We start from the raw sequence: 14,378 nt of genomic DNA, 5'->3' as shown, positions 1-14,378 counted from the left end.
GGCCAATCCTTCTACTGTTTGTGGAGTGGAAGGTAGGGAGGGAGGCTCTGTCATTTTCTTGTGGTGAGTGTGTTGGAGGTAAAGGGAAACCCTGAAGTTTGCAGATGTTTTGAAAGAAAAAGAAAAACCTCATAGTGTCATGCGTTTGAACCTTTGTAACCACTCTTTTTTGTTTTGTTTTGTTTTGTTTGAGACAGGGTTTCTCTGTATAGGCCTGGCTGTCCTGGAACTCACTCTGTAGACCATGCTGTCCTGGATCTCAGAAATCCACCTGCCTCTGCCTCCCAAGTGCTGGGATTAAAGGCGTGCGCCACCACTGCCCAGCTGTAACCACTCTTTATTCTGAGGGTGAGTGACAGGAACTGGGGCTTTGGAGCATAGAGAGTAAACCGTAGCCATGTCCTACCGACTCTTAGTCTCCATGGAATGCTTGTGGACAGCTAACTACAGGGTATCTGAGGTGGGTGGAAGTCAGGTCGTTGTCCAGGCCCATCCCCTGTTCACATGAGGGAGCTGAGGTACACAGTACACAAGGCTCACTCAGGGAACTGGGGCAGAGCTAGGTCCGGAGTCAAGTCTCCTATTCCTTAGGCTAGTATATTTTGGATTGGTACTAGAAAAACTGTGTGGAGTGTTTGTTAAGGGTTGCTATCTTGCCTATTTTACATGACAAACCGTGTGGTTGGCAAGACAAATCGGTTTTATGTGTGTTGAGGGTTTGCTTGGGTGGGCAGAGACAGGAGACTCTGCCATAGTTTGCCCAGGAGATGAAATGGGGCAATGGTTTAGAGGAAGCTTGGTCAGGACCCCAGTCTCTGTCTTGATGATTCAACAGTTGTCAGATGGGTATGGTATCACACCCTCCTCTTCCCAAGGGACATAGCTAATGTCCATAGGCAATTTGGTCTTAGGCAAGTAGGCCAAGAAGTAATGCACGCTCTCTCTGTGAATGCAGAAACTTCAGCCTTTTCAACAACTCTCTTCACACCTAGAACAATCTTGGTGTAATGTAGGACCCAATGAATATTCATTGAGTAAGTGAATGAATGAATGAGCAGGGCCCAGTCAGCCTGGGAAAGCCTCCTGTACAACTTGGCCTTCAACCGGGGCCCCTGTGTAAAGGGATCAGGGAGTTAGGGTGAGTTCCCTCCTACCCAGAAACCCAGGGCACTTGGTATGGAAGGAGGACGGGACAGAGAGGGAGCCAGAGAAGAGAGTGGCATCAAGTAGTGGAGGTGAGACATGCCACAGAAACCTTACAGTATGCAGAGTAGCCCTGAAGAACTCAGAATTGTTCAACCCACAGTGTCTACACTGCTGAATCAAGAAGCCCCAGGATAGGGTAGTCTTAGCCTCTCAGAAGAGCTGGGAGATAGGCAGCCATGAGGAAGTTGTTGTTGGGGCATCTAGAACAGTAGGGGCAGAGGCTGATTAGCCCCTGCTCTCTATGAGGAAGAGCTGTGTGGAGCTGCTCTCAGGCTCCTGTGGAGGTGTCTGCCATCCTGGGTGTGTTCTCCACAGCCAATCACCCTCCTTGAGTAATCTCAGAGAGAAGCGTATAAAGTGTTTTAAGAGGTTGAGAACCACAGCTTCAGAAGCACATAAATGCTTCCATAAATGCCAGCTTTGCGAAATGACTCTATAGGAGGAGAGCAATCAGGGTCATCTCCTATACTTGGGAAAGTCCAGGGTTTGAAGGAGAAGAGCCGTATTTATCTCTGGTCCACAATTTTCAGAGTCTCCTCTCATGATTTGTTTAGGAGTCTGGTAGTATTGGCTTTGTTCTTTTTATTCCTTCTCTACTATTGGTCATATCTGGGATGTGTTCAGTGACCAGGAACATCTAAATGGTTTAGATTCCGGGGGAGACAAAGGCCACAAGGGAAGCAGTCTTCCAGCCCTTCTCACGGCTCCAGGCAGGTGGATTCAATGAAGACCAGCTCGTGAACTGTCTGAAGGATTGGTTATGGGATATCTCCTCCCCCCACTGTCACCATAACTGTGCCTAGGGAACACAGAGACCTCAGGAACTCCAGCAGGGTGTTTATACCCATGAGCCTTTGCTGTCCTTACCAGAAATCACCACCAGAGACTGTCTTTTTGACTGACTAGCACTTCCAAAGCATGCAGGGGCCTTCAAAGAACATCTGTAGCTGTCTTTGGATCCTCCTTGTATCTGTGTGACAGAGTTGGAACAGCGCAATGATCTCCACTGTTCCCACCAGGCCACCAAGGATCCCAGAAGCGTAACATGCCCAGTGTCACAGGGAAAATGATTGACAGAGCCAGGACTTGAATGTTTATCTCTTGTCCCTAAATTCTAGGTACCCTGAGTTGGGGGTCTAAGAGGCCTGGTTTCAGATTTAAGTATGACCACTCACCCTTGGTTACAATGAGTGAGCATGTAAGGAATGGACCACAATTGGCTGAGGTTTCCTGGTCATGGTCAACCACTTTCTATGATTGTTATCATTCAAACCAGAAGACTTACAGCCCCGGACACCGCAGGTATACAACCACATCTTCTTCTCTTCCAATTTCCTTAATTTAAAATCTAAAAGTTATACTTACTTATTTTGTGTGTATGTGTGTACATGGGTGCATGCAAGCCTGGTGCATGTGTGAGGATGAAAGGAAAACTTGTTGTAGTGGATCCTTTCCTTCTGCCACGTGGGCCTGGGCATTGAATTGTAGCTCATCAGACTTGGCTGCAAGCACCTTTATTCACTAAGGCATACCACTGGCCTAGCACACTTTCTCTCTTTTAAACTTTTATTCTGGAAATTCTTCTTCCTCTTCTTCTTCCTTTTCCTCTTCCTCCTCCTCCTTCTCCTTCTCCTTCTTCTGTGCATGTGTTCATGATAGGTGTGTCTGAGTGCAAACATGCCCATGTTACAGTGTGTGTGTTGTATGTGAGGAGGTCAGAGGACATCCTGCATAAATGAGGTCTTTTCTTCTACTTTGAGATCCAAGGATCAAACCCAGGTTGTCAGGCAAGAGCTTCTGCCCACTGAGCCATCTTGTTGAACATTATTTTACTTTTTAAATAGCTTATGAGTTATTAGTTCTTTATGGAATGTATTTATATAAATAGATATTTATTCACTTTGCTTGACTCTGCTCTCCATTCCTTTCTTCCCTTGTCTTCCTGACCCTATCCTTAACTTAACCTTTTTACCCCACTATGACCTTTCTATATTCACACCACACATTCCGTTACCTTCTTCGCCCCCACCCTTTAATGTCTCTTTTAGGGCTTCCTTGTCTGACCTGTACACACACTCTGACATAAACACCCAGGTGTTAAAATGAGAAGCTAGGATCCATATATGGTAGAGAACACATGACATTTATCAGCTTCCCCACTCAACACAATACTTTCCAGTTTCATTTATTTTTCTGCAAAATCCATATTTTTCTTTTTTGTTTATGGTGGAATAATATTCCATCACGATCCCTTCACTCCTTTTCCATTGCTCCAGTGGCCCAGGCACAGATGAGCAGCTGTGGGAGTGGGATGGACAAAATGGGTTCCTCAAGGGAAGGCAGGTAGGGAGGACAGAAACTAAATGTCATATGCAAGGCCACTCCCAATTTATGAGGTCTCAGGCAAAGACTCTTTGAAGTGGCAATAAAATTCAGTCTGCTAGAGAATGACGATGGCTGAGAGTCCTGACTTAGCAAACCCAATTCAATGTTTTTTTTTTTCTTTTACAAGGAAAGAAATTCTGATGAATGGCAAAAATGACATTGTAATGAGATGGGCTTTCTGGGATCGGACAGGGCTTTCTCAAGAGCTAAAGGCTTGGAACATGACAACACCCCATGAAGATTGTATATAAGCACTCCAGGGAGGCCTGGAGAATCCACAACTTGTGATCCTACCTATTCAGCGACCTTCCTCGATAGATCATGGCCACCCAGATCTGCACCCCGACCTTCTCTTCTGGGTCTGCCAAGGGCCTCTGTGGCACCACAGGGAGCTTCTCTCGGATATCTTCCATCCACTCCATGGGCTCCTGCAGGGCCCCCAGTCTGGTTGGCACTGTGGGGTCTGTGTCTTCCTTCAGGACAGGCTTCTCTGGCCTTGGGAGCTGCTTGCCAGGCTCCTACCTGTCCTCTGGGTGCCACTCCTCTGGCTTTACTGGGAGTGGGGGCTGGTTCTGCGAGGGTGCCTTCAATGGCAATGAGAAGGCGACCATGCAGGTCCTGAATGACCGACTGGCCAACTACCTGGAGAAGGTGCGGCAGCTGGAGCAGGAGAACGCACAGCTGGAGTGCCGCATCCGAGAGTGGTATGAGTGTCAGATCCCATACATCTGCCCGGACTACCAATCCTACTTCAAGACTGCTGAGGATTTGCAGCAGAAGGTAATGAATGAGCCAGGTCCTTCCAGCTGGCCAGATGACTCCAGGAAGCTTTCAATCTAAGACTCAACCAGATAGGACTGAAGCTTACAGAGAATTCTGGAAGGAGAGCTCTACTCTCTGGGACTTGGTTCACTGGGGACCCAGGCTTCTTTGCTGGTCTGTGTGCCCTGTTACCAGCCATTCTTCTATTTGCTTCACCATCTTAGCTTAGGGATGGAAGGATCGTGTCCTTTGTCCCCACTTGGTGTAGTACTGTATCTGACACCTTCTTAGCTATTAGCTTACTTAGTCTTCATCCTGGAGATATGGGTATTACTATAGTCATCTAACATAAAGAAGGTTGAATTTTGAGAGGCTTAGCAACTTGCCTGAGATCATATAACTTGAACGTGGGATCCAGAATCAGATACCAGGCCTGCCTCACCCTGATATAGCCTACTGAGCCGTCTTGGAGGCTACAGAAGCCAGGACTGATGGACCAGTGGTGTGGTGTCCTTCCTGGGCCCTCCTTTCCCTCCATGTCTGGATATTTGAAAACTTTGCCTGGTTTTAGAAGCATCTGTGTGCTGGTTTCCCACTCCACACTCATCTCATTGCTGGATCTTCCGCAGTTCAGGGAAAACCTCTTGTTTTTCAGATCCTGCTGACCAAGTCTGAGAATGCCAGGCTGATATTACAAATTGACAATGCCAAGCTGGCTGCCGATGACTTCCGGACCAAGTGAGTAGCCCAAGCAGGAGATGTTTGATCTGTGCCAAATCTGACCACTACCTTTAGGAGCTGATGAGGTGGGAATAAAGCCAGATACAATTGTAAATGGGAAGACCTGGCAGAGGCCCTGGATCCCTCCTGGGACACGAGAAAGGGCCACTGTGCTTCTGACTTCAAGTTAGCTATGACACAGGGCTCCTCTTGCTGCAGGCTTAGCAGGGTTCTCTGTGTGTAGGTATGAGACGGAGTTGTCCATGAGGCAGCTGGTAGAGGCTGACATCAATGGTCTACGCCGGATCTTGGATGAGCTGACCTTGTGTAAGGCTGACTTGGAGGCGCAGGTGGAGTCCCTGAAGGAGGAGCTATTGTGTCTCAAGAGGAACCATGAAGAGGTGAGGTTGCTGCCACATGATCCCCAAGGTCCTCATCCTGCTGAGGAATCCCTGCTGGCCCTCGGGCTTATTGTATGGCAGGATGTGAAACAGTACATCTGTCTCACCTTCACAATGGTTCCAAGAGTTAGCTCCCATCGTAAGCTCCTTTTCACAGCTGAGAAGATGGTCATAAAGATGTGAAGTCATTTGCCTACAGTCACACAGAGACCTCACCCATGATGCTACAACTCTATTTGGATTATGGTGTCTGATAATAATTCTATTTGCCTGGTGCTGGGTCATCCCCCAAATCCTCAGGAGGGGTTAGTATAGATAGACCAGTGGAGTGCGTGTGGGGGACCCATGTTCAAAGAGGTCAGCTCTTCTATCTCACGGTACCCAAGTGAGGAATGAGTTTGAACCCAAGTTATTGAACCTACCAAGCCAGCAAGCTTTTCTACAGCCTCATGTCATCTTACTTTGCCACTGCAGGAAGTCAATGCACTCCGTTCCCAGCTTGGGGACCGATTGAATGTGGAGGTGGATGCTGCTCCCCCAGTGGATCTCAACAAGATACTGGATGACATGCGATGCCAGTATGAGACCCTGGTGGAGAATAACCGTAGAGACGTGGAGGCTTGGTTCAACACTCAGGTGAGGCTGGCAATCCAGGACTACAGGCTGTAGGGTGGGATAAAGGAAGGATGTAAGGTCTGTCCCTGTTCTGCATTCTCTCCTCTGTAGACCGAGGAGCTGAACCAGCAGGTGGTATCCAGCTCAGAGCAGCTGCAGTGCTGTCAGACAGAGATCATCGAGCTGAGGCGCACGGTCAATGCCCTGGAGATCGAGCTGCAGGCTCAACAGAGCATGGTGGGTGGTCTCTGCCCATTACAGGCTCTCTGACTTATCAGAGTGCTAGCCATCATGCTATCACAGGGCCTGACCACAACTGTGTTCAGATACCAGGACAGTGGGTATTTAGGGTGGAATTCCTTCCCCTCAATAGATTTTCTTCCCCATTCTAGCGGAATTCTCTGGAATCTACCCTGGCTGAGACAGAGGCTCGCTATAGCTCCCAGCTGGGCCAGATGCAGTGTTTGATCACCAACGTGGAGTCCCAGCTGGCTGAGATTCGTTGTGACCTAGAGCGGCAGAACCATGAGTATCAGGTGTTACTGGATGTCAAGGCCCGGCTGGAGTCAGAGATTGCCACCTACCGTCGCTTGCTGGATGGGGAGGACTGCAAGTGAGTGTGATCCTGGGACCCCCCAGAGATGGGCTGGGAGAAGGGCTTGACACCCTTTCAGAACTGAGTGGCTCTTACAAAGATGAAGGTAATTGAGCTAAAACCATTGAAGACTCTTTCTGGCCCAGGTCTCTGGTAATACTCAAGGAGGCAAACTAAGCAAAGGCACAAGCTCATCTTTGGCCGTGTTTTGGTAGAAGCTCCTAGTCTTCCTTCCTGCAGACCTAACCTCAAGGTCCTGAGATCCTTGAGGTTCTCAGAACCACTGAAATGCTTCAATACCACTCATTGCCATTGCTACTGTCCTATAGGACACCCCCCCACCATTGGTCTAATGCTCCAATGCCAAGTATGTGCCATGTGATTTCATTTCTTCAGGCTTCCTGCCCACCCTTGTTCCACGGAATGCAAGCCTGCTGTAAGAGTGCCTTACATCCCTTCTACAACCTGCACCACCGCTGTACCCTGCACCCCAGCTGGGCCCTGCACCCCAGCTCCTCAAGTCAGCACCCAGATCCGTACCATCACCGAGGAGATCAGGGATGGAAGAGTCATCTCCTCCAGGGAGCACGTGGTGCCTCGTGCCATGTGACCAGCCACCAGTGGGGCCTAGACCACAGGAAGGAGGACACCTTGTGGCTCTTGGCAGCTAGATGGTCTTGCGTTTCCCTAGGGCGCTCCTTGCTTAGCAGGTTTTTCTACTAAAAGTCATCTGTTGTTTCTGGTCTTAACTGTGCTTTTTACGCCATGCAAAACCAGGTTCCCCTGGAATTATTCCCAATAAAGTGTTCTCTTGGCATAGCAAATCCGACCCTGACTGATTCTGTTGATTCCTGAATGGTTAGTGTCCTGGGGTGTTTGGGCATGGGATACAGTAAAGTTGCAGAATGATCAAATTTTTTTTGGTATTGGAGATGGTTCAGGTTCTGGTCACTGACCTCCATCTCAGTCTTGGAGGGTGCTGCTGGCCATTGGTCCCTGATTAGCCTTCCCTGTAGGCATCTACCCTAAAATAGCCAGGGAAAATAGAAAAGGTCCCACTCCAGTCTTCTTCAGCAGTCCCGATGGGATCAGTGGTCACCTCTCATTCCTTCCTACTTTCTCCCTTGCCCAGATACTCTCTCCTTGCTTCCCAACATGGGTCAGTTCAATAGAAACAAGTCCCAGGGCAAATCCGTGTTCCTAAATGGGGGCATGGGAATGATTAGAGGTCCCCTCCATCTCTCCTAATCAAGTACAATATAAATTTGATTCCTATTTCTACTCATTGGCCTTTGTGGTGACAGGCAGCAATGCATTTCCACATTCCGTTTGCAGGATGTATAAAATGGCAGGGACAGTGCCGTGCAGGAGCTAGCCATTATGCTATGTGAAGTGGAGCTCAGGGAGCTTGGGTTCTCCTGGCTGAGCTGTGCTGATCTATATGTGGTGTTTAATTGGGCTAGGCTCTGGACACCGTGTGACCACAGAAGCTGGGCCTATGAGAAGTCAGAAGTCTCATGCTGGCCTCTCTGCCTTCTCACCCACTTTCAGCTCAGAATACAAATCTAGCAGGGACTTACCCTAGACCACAGAGGAGTGAGAGGCTGAGTCCTGGCAATACTCCACTCTTCTGCCTTGGCCTCTGCCTGTTGATGCCAAGAGCACTGCCAACACCACCATCATTTGGTGACTAAACCAAACACAAGCAAGCCAGAGGTGCAGAAGAAGCACCTAGGAGAAGATGTTCACAGGCAGAAGGAAGCGTTTGGCTGGGGTCACTCTGCCACTCTATGGCATGTGCCCAGGCTTGCCAGTCTTGACAGTTTTTTTGTGAGTTGGAGCTTCCGGGAACTCTCTGATGGGACTCAAAATGTGGTGCTTACCAGAGTTTGTCTGAATAAAAGGCAAGAGTCTTTGGGCTACACTCAAACAGCCCCATGTGATTGGGAAGGTTTGGGTTGTTTACATAGCATTGCTTCAATTCTTACTAAATCCTTCAAAGCACTTGGGTTAGTGAAGGAACCCATCCTATGCTCAACCTTACCCACACACCCTTAACTGCGGCCATTGATGGACAGACTGCAATACAACACTGCACAGCGCCTGGAAGTCTTAGGATTCCTCAGTTGTCTTGACTCCTCCCCCACTGCTCTCTCCATGACGTCAGGAGAGGGATGAGATGATACTCTTACGTTCAAGGTGGTCAATTTATTCTCTGCTTTCTAGATACACTATCTGGTACTCATTCACAGATACTCATGCTTCAATGAGTAAACTAGAAGCGAATACATGAGGATCATCCAGCAACTCCTGTGTTAACGAACACCAGGGCTCAGTCGGGAGGAGCAGGGGTGTGGAATTAGCTGTGTCAACAGCGGACGATAGGCATGGCTCCTATGAAGCAACCATCCAGTTGTAAACCTCCTCTCTTTCCCCATGAGCCCTGTGATAGCAAGAGCCAGGGTGGGGGTAGGGCTTTGCGTTGTGAGCATGGGGAAAGCTTTTGGAGTGTTGGGGGTGATCAGGGAAGAGTTCAGGGAAGATTTGGATTTGGTAGAAGCCTTCAAGGATGGGTAGAAAAAGGAGAGAAGATAGAAGGTAGTTTAGGGTGTGGCTGAGTATGTCCATGCTATGTTCTGGGGACAGCAGGGAGTACACCTGGATAGAGTAAGGAGAGGGGAAGGTTATTAGGAGGCTTGGTAAACAATGTTAGTTCTTGCTGGTATGGGGTTCTGGGCAGCTTTTTTATTTTATTTTAATTTTAAAAGAATCCTAAGGAAAAAAATGGAGCAACACAATTCATAAGCTACCTCATACATAGCACTGAAATATCACTTACTTGTTTTTTTAAAAATCAAATTATCTAAAAGCATCTTATCAGGATTTTCAGCCACACCTTTGAGTTGGCTCACAGGGCCTGTCTCCTTTGAGCAGATGGCTTCTGTTTTCTGCTAGGGGACCTGGCTTGTTGGGGCAGGCGCTGTTGGTTCCTGTCTTAGGGCTTCTGCCTCCTTATCTCTAAGGCTGGGACTAGCAGAAGGATGCTTTTGTTTCTTCTCCTAGTCAGTCGTTCTTCCTTCTCTTCTTTCTATACTCTCTTCTCTTCAAAACCCTTTGTTCCCTTAAGTAACACAACCCACTCATCCCCACACACTCACACTGACTCACACTCACTCTGAGACATCTAGAAGCACAGCAGTGTTGTGGACATTGTTAGCCCCCAGGGCAGGCCAGTCCCTTGGGGAGATGGGGAGAGGGAGAGAAACACAAGACAGAGGGCAACAGTTCATAGAGAACAAAGGGATCCTCTCCTGGTCTCTACCATTGCTTTTAAGTGTTGGGTGGGTACAGCAGGCCTGGAGAGGAGTGTGAACCCCAGTGAGAAGGAATGGCTGGGACTGACCCCCAAGAGGCAGTGGGACAGATCTGAGGACTGGGGTCACTGAAAGAGCAGGGCTGTAGTCTCCTGGCAGAGCCTGTGTGGACCTTGCTTAAAGTATTCACTGCTCCAAACCATTGGCTTCTTGTGGGAGCTGGCACCCTCTATCCATGCAGTGTGTAGGTGGTGTGTGTATGTGTGTGTGTGTGTGTGTGTGTGTGTGTGTGTGTGTGTGTGTGTGTGTGTGTAGTTTTAATTCAGGGGAACTGCACATTTTGGACAAGGGAATTTCAGCCACCTCTGCTCTTCCTTGGCTGGGTGACTTTGGGCAGGCTCCTAAAGCAATGAGTATTCACCTATCCAGTAGGGTTATTGGTATGCCAATCTCATGTCTCAGGAGGATGTTGTGAAGACTGAGTGAGAGAACGTGTAGAAAGACAGGTTCTGGGTACTCAGTGGGTGATGGGGGGCCCTGCTGCTATTGCCATTAATGAGATGGTTTGGCAGAGTTTCCAAAGCTGCCAACAGCATTTGGTCTCTATCTGGGCTGCTCAGGGGTAATGCCTAACCAGGGAAGCAATGTGACCTCCGGAGGTTGAGCAGATAATGTGGAATTCCCAGGCCCCCCCCCCCTTTTTTTTTGCTGTGTCTTCTCCAGACCGCATGGCTTCAGAGTGGCTCTGATGAGCCTGGAGAACATACCCAAGGAGGGGGATGGGTGGGAAATACAAACAACCCAGGAGGTTCAACCAGGCTCTCAGCTCAGGCTGTATCTTTGCATTGAGGCGTGCAGTTCCAGGGAGGAGAGGCTGAGGTAGCCATTGACATCCTAGGATTATGCTGGGTGGGGCTGATCACACCAGATCCCAGGGTGTGGAAATGGTGCAGCGAACTATGGGAGTTCTATATCACAGGCTTCCAAACCTATGCACCTGGCCCAAAGGACAGTGAGCTAACTGTGTGCTTAGAATCTGTCCCCACTCCCAGATGACAGCTGCTAGGCATTACGGAGTTCCAGTTTAACAAGATTGCAGTTGTGGAGGGACTGGCAGCTGTCATTAGGAACCCTTGCCATGAGCAATTGCTGTCTGGGCTTCTTCAAGGCTCACTTAATGCTTGAGGCAACTCAGGGTGCAGGCATTAATATTTGTTCCCATCACAGAGGAAGAAACAGAGGGACACCCTGAGAGGTGAAGTCATGTGGCTTATGGTGGGATGGAGATTTGAGCCCACGGGTTCAGATGTCACCATGAGGTCAGGCTGTTTTTCCTGGGATCCCTTGTGCATTCCACTTCGCTTCTCTCTTTTCCGTTTTCTACAGACTCCATCCTATATCTTGCAGCCTGGACAGAATTCCAGGTTGTGCCAGCCACAAGCTGGAGGTGCTAAGCAAGTTCTTATTACATCCAAGCTTGGCTATCTTCATCTACGAGGATGGGGACTATGAGCTCAGCTCTGTAGACAGCGCAGTGGGGAAGGTGCTAAGCTCCATGCCAGGCTTACTGAGGGGCCCAGCTCATCGTTGTTTCCTAACAGGAAGTGCTCTCAGATGAGTAACAGAACCCCGAATGGCAGAACGGCTCAGAAAAAAGGTCCCGTACATAGGCTCTCACCTGGTGTGATTCCATTCCCATAGACATCTCTCCTCAGCCCTGGCTCCAAGTCTCTCTTGGATACACACTGAACTAGTCGGATGTCTCATCAAACATTCTAGGCATCAGGTTAGCCAGTTTCCGGTGTAGAGATGAACCCGTGAGGCTGAGGTTCTTTGTACCTGTGAGGAGATGTGTGAATTAGATACTCACCCTCCCTTCCTAATTCAGGCAATTAGGAACAGAGTCTTCTCCATTTCTGCTCGGGCTGGAAAAGACATGTCCTCCTACACATGGCTCTCGCTGTCATCAGGAACTGACTTCGAGTTATTTTGGCTAGAGCTGAGGCTATGTAACCAGAGCAGGGCTCCTGGCAAGGAAGTAGGGGTGTGCCTGTCAAGGCTCTGTTGGGTTGTGGATTACCAATGTCCCATTTTGTCCAGGACAAAAGACTCCTCATGTCACATTAAAGCCACAGCAGCCCAGAGGAATCTGAAACAATTTGTAAGCATGGCCATATCTTCCAGGCCCATTCAAGAGCCTTTTACATTTGCCCAAGCCTTCTAGCCATTTTCAGGCTTGCCTACTCCAGTCCTCCCCCCACCCCACTGTCCATCAAAGGAGACAAAGCTGGAGAAGGCAAGACAGGGATGAGACTCCCACACCTGCTGGTCTGGGTTCTGATGACAGGCCCCTTTGAAAAGCTAGAGCAGACTGAGTCTTCCCAGGGTGTAGGGCTATGGGGCCCACTCGTCCAACGGGGCTTCTGTTTTACGAGGCCGGGATATGTTCACGAGAAGCTAAATAACAGACTAATGAGAGGTTTTGATAGAAAGTGGAATTAACTTTAACGAGGAGAAAACACTTTGTAAGGTCCAACCAACGCCCACTTGGGTAGAAATATAAAGTCAGGCTAGGGAGCCGCTTCTCTGTGTCAGGCATCTCCTGTCAGATATCTACTGCCTACGTCTGGGCTGCTGTGGCCATGGCTTCCAAATGCCTCAAGGCCAGCTTCTCCTCGGGATCTCTGAAGAGCCCGGGTAAAGCTGGAGGGGGATCCACTCACATGTCCAGCATGTACTCCAGTAGCTCTTGTAAGCTGCCTAGTCCTTCCCGGGGAGCTCGGAGTTTCTCTGTGTGTTCTGCCGGCCTGGGTAGAGGCAATTACAGGGTCTCCAGCTGCCTTCCAGCTCTCTGCCTCCCAATGGGAGGCTTTGCCACCAGCTACAGCACGGGTGGAGGTTGGTATGGGGAAGGCATCCTCACGGGCAATGAGAAGGAGACTATGCAGTCCCTGAACGACCGCCTGGCCAGCTATCTGGAGAAGGTGCGCCAGCTGGAGCAGGAGAATGCCAGCCTGGAGAGCCGAATTCGGGAGTGGTGTGAGCAGCAGGTGCCCTATATGTGTCCTGATTATCAGTCTTACTTCCGGACCATGGAGGAGCTCCAGAAGAAAGTGAGTGGTTCAGAGTGGCTTCAGATCTAGAAGCTAGAATGCGTGTGATCATAGCCCAGCTTCGGTAGGGAACTTTTGGAGGGAACAAAGCTTATTCACATCCATGGCTCCTTGTATTCTTTCCAATAATCTAAGCCCAATCTATCAGATAAGGACAAAGTCAGGCTCCTTAAGTGACCAGAATGACAATCAGTAGACTCAGAACTTCAACATGGGCTGTATTAACTAACTGGCTGTGTGACCTTTGATACCACTGTCCGTCTTTCTGAGATGTAATGTCCTCGTTTTAAAGAGGCAAGTCGGTTGGGTTTGGTGTATTTAGTAAAGCTCAGGTTCCCTGTCTGTCAAGCAGAGAAGACACCTTTCTCCATCCTCATTCCTGAAAAGACTCAGCTGGATCCCTAGGAAGAGCCTTTGTGACCAGAGAACTAGAGGGTAGCTGATGGCTGTGACCTGCCTTGGGCCCATGGCAGGCCTGGGGGACGGAAGGCAGGGAGAAGGCTCATTCCCTCACACTGCAGTATTTCCTGTAGCATGTCTTTCCAGTCTCTCTAGCCCTTGGCTGCACATCATAGGCACACCACATTGCAATGGCTCTTGAGGTTCTGTTGTCTGATACAAGCTCTCATCTCTCATGAAGCCCCAAACTGTTGAGATTCCAGAATGGTTCTCGATCCCCTTCCACAGGCAGCTCTTGTCAGATGCGGGGGTTGGGGGAAGTTCCTACAAGCAGAACGTCCTTTCTTACTGGACATTATGTCTTTATGTTCCCAGACTCTTTGCAGCAAGGCAGAGAATGCCAGGCTGGTGGTGCAGATCGACAATGCCAAGCTGGCTGCTGATGACTTCAGGACCAAGTGAGTTGTCCTGCTTGTCCCTGGACTGGGGCTGGTACAGCTGGATGCTGATGATGGTTGGGCTCATGGTTTCAGCTGTATCCAGTACGGAGGCACTAGGAGAGGCCTTACAGTGCCAGGCCAGTCTGGAGGTGGGGCTTGACGTCATGCAAATGGGATCACAGGTTTGGGTACCTTTCTCCGTGTCTGCAGGTATGAGACTGAGGTTTCCCTGCGGCAGCTGGTGGAGGCTGACATCAATGGTCTGCGCAGGATCCTGGATGATCTGACTCTGTGCAAGGCTGACCTGGAAGCTCAGGTGGAGTCTCTGAAGGAAGAATTGCTCTGCCTCAAGAAGAACCATGAGGAGGTGAGCATGGTGGAGGGGGTGAGCATGGGGGAGAAGGAAGTGAGCATGGGGGAGGAGGAGG

The 14,378-nt window shown here is 49.4% G+C and overlaps 2 protein-coding genes and 1 long non-coding RNA gene across 3 annotated transcripts in view; 2 read left to right on the top strand and 1 right to left on the bottom strand.

The window, feature by feature from the left end:
- Positions 1 to 7,402, top strand: part of Krt36 (keratin 36) — an 8,313-nt gene extending 911 nt beyond the window's left edge. Inside the window, exons 2-9 of the mRNA XM_031351104.1 lie at positions 2,325 to 2,508; positions 3,719 to 4,371; positions 5,009 to 5,091; positions 5,318 to 5,474; positions 5,949 to 6,110; positions 6,201 to 6,326; positions 6,482 to 6,702; positions 7,081 to 7,402. Coding sequence (XP_031206964.1) covers positions 3,913 to 4,371; positions 5,009 to 5,091; positions 5,318 to 5,474; positions 5,949 to 6,110; positions 6,201 to 6,326; positions 6,482 to 6,702; positions 7,081 to 7,294 — 1,422 coding nt within the window. The 5' untranslated portion in view covers positions 2,325 to 2,508; positions 3,719 to 3,912 and the 3' untranslated portion in view covers positions 7,295 to 7,402. The remainder of the gene's footprint in view (positions 1 to 2,324; positions 2,509 to 3,718; positions 4,372 to 5,008; positions 5,092 to 5,317; positions 5,475 to 5,948; positions 6,111 to 6,200; positions 6,327 to 6,481; positions 6,703 to 7,080) is intronic.
- On the bottom strand, positions 5,612 to 12,914 carry LOC116076965. The gene is made up of 3 exons (XR_004113146.1): positions 12,722 to 12,914; positions 11,677 to 11,837; positions 5,612 to 6,137 (listed from the first exon to the last, which is right to left on the bottom strand). It is a non-coding gene; the product is annotated as an uncharacterized LOC116076965 (long non-coding RNA).
- Krt35 (keratin 35) overlaps positions 12,641 to 14,378 on the top strand; it is a 4,095-nt gene continuing 2,357 nt past the window's right edge. The window contains exons 1-3 of the mRNA XM_031351100.1: positions 12,641 to 13,111; positions 13,886 to 13,968; positions 14,161 to 14,317. Of these exons, the coding sequence (XP_031206960.1) occupies positions 12,641 to 13,111; positions 13,886 to 13,968; positions 14,161 to 14,317 (711 nt within the window). The remainder of the gene's footprint in view (positions 13,112 to 13,885; positions 13,969 to 14,160; positions 14,318 to 14,378) is intronic.

Source organism: Mastomys coucha, unplaced genomic scaffold (genome assembly GCF_008632895.1).
Source record: "Mastomys coucha isolate ucsf_1 unplaced genomic scaffold, UCSF_Mcou_1 pScaffold5, whole genome shotgun sequence".
NCBI classification, from domain to species: domain Eukaryota; kingdom Metazoa; phylum Chordata; class Mammalia; order Rodentia; family Muridae; genus Mastomys; species Mastomys coucha.
Note: the sequence above shows the minus strand (reverse complement) of the source record. Positions and strands in the feature narration are given on the sequence as shown.